Here is a 9581-nt window from a genome sequence, read left to right on the forward strand (position 1 = left end):
TGTTCTATGCAAAATGTTTTTTATACACCATCTCATTCAGTCTTCATAACAATCCTATGAGATGGTTATTATTATTGTTGTTGTTTTAAGGAAGGGGAATATAGAGGTGATAAAGGGTAATTTACCCAAAGTCACACAACTAGTAAGTGGCAGTGCCGGTATTTGATTCCTGAGAGTGAGTTTCAACATGGCTAACATTGCCTCCCAGAATCAGGAAGATAGAATGGATTGAGTTTACCTGCAACTTGACAATAGACAATAAGGTTTATTTCCTGGAACTCATTTAGGGTCTTCTTTAAAGGAAAATACAGAGTGGAAGAAGAAAGGGATGTCAAAAGATCAGAGGAAGTTGAGTCAAGGGTGGAACTGAGAAACATGGGTCAGATGAGGAAAGGAAGGAGCATACATAAATAATAATTTTACTTGTATTATAGAGATAGATCTGCATCTGCAACTTACTATTTCAAGAACCAATCTGCTGCAGAAATAGGGAAAAAGTCTTGGCTCTACCTTAGAACCCTGAAAGAAGAGGAGGAGATACATATACGAAATAAGCAGGTACATTACAATGAAAAGAGAGGTGGATGGTGACCTAAAAGCATGTACAAAAGGATGACATTTGTTAATTTAATTTTAGATATGGCAAGTTATGCTTCTAGCTCTCCTATTTCCCATTCTCAAAAGACCTGTCAATAGATTCCCGGAGTAGTAAAATTCCCTTAATGGAATATCTCGTTCATAGTGAAAACAAAGGCAAATACAAAAATGTGGGAGATGACAGTGAGTAGTCAGAATTCCCCTGAATTAAAACTTCTAATTTTAGAATCTAAAAAGTGCTAGAAAATAAATTAATAGATTCTTCCTCACAGGCAATATAAAAGGACTACTTTTCAGAGAGGCAGTATACAATAGAATTAAGAGTATAGGCCTTAGAACCCAACTTTCTATGTTTGAACCCTGGCTCCACCACTTAATTTTGTTACAAAATAATGAATAAAAACATGGTCTGTCTTACAGAGCTATTAGGGCAATTAAGTTAAGTGAAGCATATTGGCTTCCTCTTTATAGTGAGTGTTTTACATATGTTATTACATTTGAGCCCACCCACATTTCCTTTAGGTAGGCATTATTGTACAATCAATGGAAACTCAGAGAGGTTAAGTAAGTCATCTCAAGTCACATAGTAGGTAAGCAACAGAGCCAGGATTTGGACTAAGCTATACCTATGTGCAAAGCTGGGGCCTGTGTCATTATGGTAGCATGTATCCAGTTTCCAGTTTATAACTGACCAACGATTTTTCCCACATACAGCTTCTACACAAACTTTAAAATAAATGTTTTAACTTTTTACTTTGTCATTTCCTTCTTCTAATAATTATATTAGGTACGGCAAAGAGCGAAAGAATGTTCCCAAGCTCTCAATCTGATTCTTGACATTGATCATGGAAAGCCAGTGAAGAATGCATTAGATTTAAAGTTTGATATGGAACAACTAAAGGTAAGCTAAAAAAAGAAGAAATTTTTCTCTTGTCCTACAGTCCTTTACTGTTTTTTGTCATCTCATTTTCTGCTATATTGCAAGGTATAACATCATAAAGGGCTGCAACCACCTCCCACCACAACACACACACACACATACACACACAAAGCAGTACAGGTAAAGTATTGCAGCAATTAAGAATGCATTATCTTGGACTAGATATGAAATTGCCAAAAGTTAGTCAGTTTTGATCTACAAAAACAGCAATGTCATGTGGTTCAACATAACTCCCGTGGAAGTGTTATTATTTCATGGACAGCTCCTGCTAGTTTTTAAGCTTGACCTTGAAAACTTGACACAAGTTTGGGAGTGGGTGGAAAAATATCAGACAGAGTGGGCAGCAACGAGCAAAGACTCAAAAGTGTGTGTGGCATATAGAGTGCAGGGATTAGGGGGAACTAGAGAATAAGATGATGGTCTGTTCTCCAGATACAATGAAGAAATTTGTTGTCCCTCAAGCAGCCACTCTCCTCTGTATCCTTGCCTTTGTACATGTTGTCCCCTTGGCCTGACACACTCTTCCCCTTGCCTAACTCTTACTTAATTTCAAAACTCCAGTTAAGCATCACCTCCTCTCAGAAGCTTTCTTAGACCCCAATGCCCACTTCTGGACCAGGCTCGCTGTCTGTCTTGTGTGCTCCTTTGTACCACTGTACAGTATTGCATCATGCCTCTGTGTAACTTTCTTCCCTGATGGACTGCAAGCTCCCTGAAATGAGACTGCAGTGCCTGGCACAGAGTAGGTACTCAATAAATACTCATGGAAAGAAAAAAACAAATAAACATGGGGTGAGGAGAGGTAGAAGTCAGAACTGATGTTGAAATTTCCAGTGTGGGTGACTACAAAGACCATTAAGTTTACTTTCAAACCTTTACATATGTTATATATATGTGTGTAAATGTGTTTTATATGGGTATGTATATATGTATATGTGTGTATGGTATATATAAATGTATGTGTGTATATGTATATTTTATAAGAAATCAAGGTATTTAACCATCCCCATAAGATGAACAATTACATAATTGACAGAATCATTTCTTCTAACACCACGAGATAATTATAAATTTATACCATGCTTTTTCACACAGGACTCTATCGATAGGGAAAAAATAGCAGTAATTGGACATTCTTTTGGTGGAGCAACGGTTATTCAGACTCTTAGTGAAGATCAGAGATTCAGGTAAGAAAATAAGATAGTAAAGCAAGAGAATAGTAAATTACTGGAAGAGGGGGAGTGATAACTCATGTAAGATATAATTTTTTATTCAAATTCTTAGTGAAGAAGGGATCTCTTGGAGTTTATAAGGCTATTCTTTTGCCCCCATCAAGTACTCTATATACATTTTCCTAGGCTAAAACATCTACTTCTCCTGCTATTAAAATCTCCCCTTACTCCCATATGTTTTCCCTCATTATTCTTGTCTACCCAAGGGCTTAACACTTTTCACTTAAAAATTTATCTTTATATAATTTTTTTGTGAGATAATGGTTGTGATAATAATATTGTCATCTTACAGTATTGCCAGACTTCTCCAGTTGGCAGGACATTTTTTAATTAGGCTTTTCCCCCTTCCACCTTTAAGATGGAGCTGGATCTAAAATTACGATTATTTGGGTAGGAGTGGGGACCAGACCCCAGTTTTCTAGCTTGCAGGAACATTTTCTTTCTTAAACTACTTCATTCCAGATTGATGAGATCATATAGGGCCGACTGTACAGACAGTGGGCAGGATCATTTGTGAAACTTCACCTCAAATTTCTTAGAAGTTCATTTCAGTGTAAGAGAATTCTCTTCTTTCATCCATTTAGCAAAAGGTCAGGAAACGTAGGATAAACTTATTTTTAAAAAGGAAGTTAGTTCCATTTTCAAATGATATGCTCCATGTGTTTTTTTCAACCCTCTGACAGTTTTTCAGCTGAAGCGCCTCTAAATATAGAGTAATGGGCCCAGTTGCTACTCTGAAAAAGCTATAATAAACACACTACAAGGTGCATAAAAGCTCTGAAAACAAAGGTGCATTTATTATACTTTTTCAGATACTCCACAGTGTTGAAGAAATTATTATGTATTTTAAAATTTATTTTGAATAAAAATTGTTAAGGATATATCACTCAAATGGTTGCAATTCCTAAAAGGCATATAAAGAAAATGATTATACATAATTCCAGGTCTGATACTTTACAAAGCTAATCATATCCCTTTCCCACATTGAAGCATAATACCTCTTTATTCCAATGAGATAACCCATAATAAACTGGTATGGTGCATGTCCACCAATCCTAGCATTATTAGGATGTCCTCAATGTTGGCTAGTATGTAACTGGTTTAATTTCATCATTGTCAACAAATATCTACAGATGTGGTATTGCCCTTGATGCATGGATGCTTCCACTGGGTGATGAAGTATATTCCAGAATTCCTCAGCCCCTCTTTTTTATCAACTCTGAATATTTCCAATATCCTGCTAATATCATAAAAATGAAAAAATGCTACTCACCTGATAAAGAAAGAAAGATGATTACAATCAGGTAAGTATTAGTGACTTATTTCATTATCTGAAACAAACTTGAAGCCTGGGTAAATAACAATAGATATCATTTGGTAACCATTACAGAATTGCTGAATTTGTTGTTTAGACTTTCAATAAGGAGAGAATTAGATAATCTCAGTTTCTAAGAACATTTAGTCTTACTCTTTTTAAAATGGGAATGTTAATGTATATTGTATATATACTGGTTATATTAGTCTGTTCTTGCATTACTATATAGAAATACCTGAGACTGGGTAATTTATAAAGAAAAGAGATTTAATTGGCTCACAGTTCTGCAGCCTGTGCAGGAAGCATGATGCTGGCATCTGCTTGGCTTCTGGGGAGGCCTCAGGAAACTTACAATTATGGCGGAAGGCAATGGGGGCATGAGCACTTCACATAGCCAGAGCAGGAGGAGGAGAGGGATGGGTAATGGTACTACACACTTTTAAATAACCAGGTCTCACAAGAACTCACTGTCACAATGACAGCACCAAGGGGGATGGTATGAAACTATGAGAAACTGCTCCCATGATCCAGTCACCTCCCACCAGTCCCTACCTCTGACATTGGGGATTCTAATTTGACATATGATTTGGTGGGGACACAGATCCAAACTATATCACTGGTAATTAAAATTTTAAAATTAGCATTATACTATATACTACTTTAATCTAAACATCAGAGCATGCCTACAGATTTTTGGGGGTAGAGCTAGGGGGAAGTATTTCATCATTAGACTGGGCTAGGAACTCTTTAAAGAAAAAGTCAGATTATCTATTGAGACCTGCAATATACTTACCTGTTGAGAAAAATATGAGTTTATAAATTCCCCAAAGCTATAATGGGGTACCATCAAGTGTTGGCAATTCTTGTATTCTGGAGGTGCAAAAGAACTCCTGATAAGGTTTTGAACTCTTAATGAGATACTACAAAGCAAAGATGGACCTGAACTCACCCCTTTCCTATCTGAAATCTGGTTTATTTAGGAAAAGAGAAGAGGCGGGAATGAAACATACAGAGTATAGGCAATAACCACTATGGGCTCAGAGAATAGAGGGGTCTCTTCCAACGGAAAAGGATTCATAGATGACACTAAAATTGGATGTTGTTTAGATCAAGAGAGTTTAGATAGTAAGGAAGGGTTTAGGTATTTCAGGCAAGGACTTCATTTAGCTTATGTGTCTGTGCAAGACTCTCTAATTCTAAAACAGAAATAATACAGAACACCTAACCCTCCCTCAACCCTACTTCCTTGCTAGGCTCTCACCTTTTCTTTCTTCCCTTCTCTGCTAGAAACTGTCAAAGAATAAAAAATATTAGTTATTGCATGTGCTTACTTCTACCCACTCTTTGAGTCTTATGGTCTAGCTTCCTGAGCCCCCACCGGCATGCCAAAACAAAGACACTAAAGGCCTGCTGCATGCCACACCAGCAGCCTCTTCAGAGTCTCAACCTTGCTCTCTGCATCTGTTCAACATTGCTGACCACACCTCTTCCTGCTCCCTTGGCTACTATGACCCTCCTCTTTACTGCATCTCCTGTCATTAATACTGCTCCTTCCATTTCTCCTCCTCCAGCCAGTTCTCCACAGTCAGAGCATCCAAGCTTCTGCTTGCAATTCTCTTGTAATCTTGCCGTTTTATCTTTTTTATGTTTCTGACATTCAAGTTTCCTACTACAGTGTGGGGAAGAGTGAGAGGGAGTTAAGTGGCCCTGTTTTGAGCTTAGAAAACTAAAAGAATGATGGTTTGCTTATAAGAACCAGCAGAGTCAAGAGGCAGAGTAGCTTTGGGCGGGGCTGGGAAGATGTCTTTTAACTTCACAATTTCTTGGCTTGAGAACGGGGGAGTCTGTTTACAGATGTCTGGCCACAAACTGGATAATTACATAATTCACATAACATAGATGAAACATTTGAAGTAGAGGAGATTGCAAAGTGAGAAAAGAATTGGTGTGGCAACAGAATCGTAAGGAATGCCTACTTTCAGCCAACGGGAAATGGGTGAAGAGCCAGTGAAGAACATAGAGTGGTTAGTGTCAGAAGGGAAGGTGCAACGTTAAGGAAGCGAAAAGAAAAAAGGTGCAAGAAAGCCATCAAGTGTCAAATGTCCCAGTGGTGGTAGAAAACGAGGACTGAAAAAAGGCCATTCTATTTGACATTAGGCTATTGATGAATGTAGAGAGCAGTGCAAATGATATTTATAAAGTGCTTACAGTTTAAAACTGGGAAAGGTGTTGTTTGAAATCTATTTCCTCTAAGGCTTAAATCTAAAGTGATTTAAATTTAAAGTGACTAGCATCAAATACATACCATGTTCAGTGGTGAGGGCAGGTGGCAGGCTCTGGCTGTGAGTTCAGGGACCCTCAACACACAAATTGGATGTATTCCAATTCACTAAAAAGCAAGACTCATTTCTTCTAAAATCAAGATGCCAAGCAAGACCAAGATTCTTTGTTTTTCTAGAGGGAAGATGAATATACTCTGGGATCCCTAAACAAACAGCCTGTGACCCTTGAAATACATCTAAGTAGATCAAATTACAAGTTTTATTTCTTCCTTGGTTTTCAGTAAACAGACCAACAAGACCCGTATCTTTCTTACACCCTAACTAAAAAAATAATAATTTTATCAACCAATGTGACTTTTAAATGTCTTGTTTTTTTTTAGGGGTTCAGTCCATCAGAATTTTGCTGACTTCACTTTTGCAACTGGCAAAATAATTGGACGCATGCTCAAATTAAAGGGAGATATAGATTCAGATGTAGCGATTGATCTTAGCAACAAAGCTTCATTAGCATTCTTACAAAAGCATTTAGGTAAGAAACTAATATTTTTTCATGAAATAAACCAGATGAATCTCAGGACAAACCTATCTATCTTAATACAGCTTTAGTACCATTTAAACTATTTCCAGTTGGTTTACAATGGAACAAAGCAGTAAAATCAATTTGAAAACAGAAATTTGAGAGTCAATTTTGCTGCTTTACATCATATATATCATAGAAAGCAAACCCAACTGTTAAAGCTAATAGTCTTTGTATGAAGCCTAGAGTGGACTTCCATGTTGAGGACACTGACAGCAGGTTGCCTCACTCCTATCCCGTTTGCATTCAGCTGCTAAAGCAGCCATGGGGCAGCTGAAACAGAGCTTTGTCTCTACCATCCTAATGCAACTTGGGTAATTTGTAAATCTGTATTGCCACCTAGGGGCACCAAACTGTTTAATGCTCTCAAAAGTTTAATATGTTCATTAACACTTTATATTTTACAGGACTTCATAAAGATTTTGATCAGTGGGACTGCTTGATTGAAGGAGATGATGAGAATCTTATTCCGGGGACCAACATTAATACAACCAATCAATACATCATGTTACAGAATTCTTCAGGAACAGAGAATTAGAATTAGGATTAAAACAGTTTTAAAAGTCTTGCTTCAAAACTGCCTAAAATTATGTGTGTGTGTATGTGTGTGTGTGTGTGTGTGTGTGTGTGTGTGTGAGAGAGACAGAGAGAGAGATTCTTAATGTATTTTCCCAAATGACTCATATTTTAAAATATAGGCTATACTGTAATCGTGATTGAAGCTTGAACTAATTTTTTCCCTTTAGATGTAAAGAAAGAATACAGCATACAATATTCATATCAGCCTAAATTTTAATTTTACAAAATGTTTCCTTTTAGTGTCGAAGTTAAAACATGTTTTTACATTGACAGACAAGCAGATTAAAACAGGCAAAATGCCAGTGAAAACCTGTTGCAATGATACAAGACCCTCTAAACATACAGTTAAAAACAGAATTTCTTGCTTTTTATTATCTACTATGGGTGGTAGAGTTTAATTTTAGCAACACGATATTCTAGGTAGAATTTGGCAGCACTTCTCTTTGACTTTTGGTCATGATAAGAAAAATTAGAACAAGCAAAAGCCCATTGTTGTAGCACAGGATTGGTGGTACTAAAAATGAGGAGTGGAGAAGGGTTAAGAATATTAGAGATGAGGCAAAGGCAGTGGATTAGAGAAAATTGGTAATTTTTGGCATTTTCTTTAATTCTTTAAGGCATTCTACTTACTAAAGAAAGGTTCCATAGGTATTACAGCATATAGCAGGGATTCCAGTTAAAATACATTACTCACACAAAGGCTGTGAAGGATAATAAAACATTCAGAATTACATTTAGCTTCTTCATATTCCAATTTTATGTTTTCAATTCTATATGTAGTAGTAAAACAGAGTAACACGATTAAATGGAGATAAAAATATAGCTTAATTTATACACTTATAAATATGGGAATCATGGAAAATGATTTTATTTCCCAAGGGATATAAAAATTTTTACCACTCATTTGGTACCCTAGTCCTATCTTAGTGGTGTCAGGTGCAAAGTCACTAATTCTGAGAAATTTTACCTCTGTAGCCATTCAGATTAAATTTTTTAAAATAGGGAGTTAAACTCAGCTTGAAACTGAAAGCTTTCTATAATCTGACCCTAACACATCTTCTCTGAGCTTTGCTCCTGACAATTCACATTATATTGTCTATGGGAGTAACCCAAACTTGTCTATTCATTATTCCAGGAATAAGTAATATACTCATCTACCTCAATTACTTTTAATGCAAACCTCTCTCCCTTCTACTTACTGAAATTATACCTGGTTTTTAAGGTTCATAATTCTATTTCCATTAGGCTTCAGAGTCTGAGAATGCTTCCCAGAGATACAACTTTACCCCAGTCTCATTTAGCAAACATTTTTTCCCCATTCATTTTAGAAATAAACATTCCAACTGTATGGATGTGCCATTCAACACTTTCTTTTTTTTTTCTTACAATCTCTTTTGTTGGTGGTGCATGCTGATGCTGAAAGGAGAAAATAACTATTGAAAATATCTAATAAGGTTAAAAAGAAATAACCTAATATAGTGCACACTGAGTATTTTTCAGGGAAAGGAAACATTTACCAAATGCCTAAACCTTTTCAGGGACTTTATATCAATTATTTCTAATGTTAAAAAACACTGCAAGAAAGGATTTATCATCACCACTTTACAGATGGAGATCAATCTCAAAATATTACATAATTTGCCCATGTCACATATCTGTTAAGCAGCATACAGCTAAGATCTGTTTCCAAAAGCTAAGATCTATACTTTGCAAAATCATGTTTAAAAAGTCATGGGCTTTAAAGTTAGGTAGGTCTGGGCTTGATCAAGCCTCTGAGACTCATTAGCTATCTGACCTTAGACAAGTTATTTAACCTTTCTATGAAGCTTCAATTTTCTCACCTATAAAATATGGATAATATTGATACGCACTTCAAAGTTGATGATTAAAGTGAAAAAATGCATTTAAAGTACAAGCTAAGTGACTAATACATAAGAACTAACATTTAATATTACTGTGCTTTCTCCAGTCCTCCATTATAGAGGAGAGATGGAACCAAGTATATTTAAGAGAACTATTTCCTTTTTAATAAAATGAGACCATCATATTAAGGATAAAC

General features: G+C 36.2%; 1 protein-coding gene across 2 annotated transcripts in view; it reads left to right on the forward strand.

The window, feature by feature from the left end:
* Window positions 1-7721, forward strand: part of PLA2G7 (phospholipase A2 group VII) — a 33085-nt gene extending 25364 nt beyond the window's left edge. The window contains exons 7-12 of one of the 2 annotated variants that reach the window (XM_017878071.1): window positions 435-558; window positions 1385-1498; window positions 2633-2724; window positions 3903-4073; window positions 6747-6895; window positions 7351-7502. In XM_017878071.1, the coding sequence (XP_017733560.1) occupies window positions 435-558; window positions 1385-1498; window positions 2633-2724; window positions 3903-4073; window positions 6747-6895; window positions 7351-7481 (781 nt within the window). In that variant the 3' untranslated portion in view covers window positions 7482-7502. Of the gene's footprint in view, window positions 1-434; window positions 559-1384; window positions 1499-2632; window positions 2725-3902; window positions 4074-6746; window positions 6896-7350 lie in introns of both variants that reach the window. The other variant, XM_017878070.1, reaches the window with a different exon arrangement.
* The last annotated feature ends 1860 nt before the right edge of the window (window positions 7722-9581 follow it).

Source organism: Rhinopithecus bieti, unplaced genomic scaffold (genome assembly GCF_001698545.2).
Source record: "Rhinopithecus bieti isolate Rb0 unplaced genomic scaffold, ASM169854v2 scaffold_9981, whole genome shotgun sequence".
NCBI classification, from domain to species: domain Eukaryota; kingdom Metazoa; phylum Chordata; class Mammalia; order Primates; family Cercopithecidae; genus Rhinopithecus; species Rhinopithecus bieti.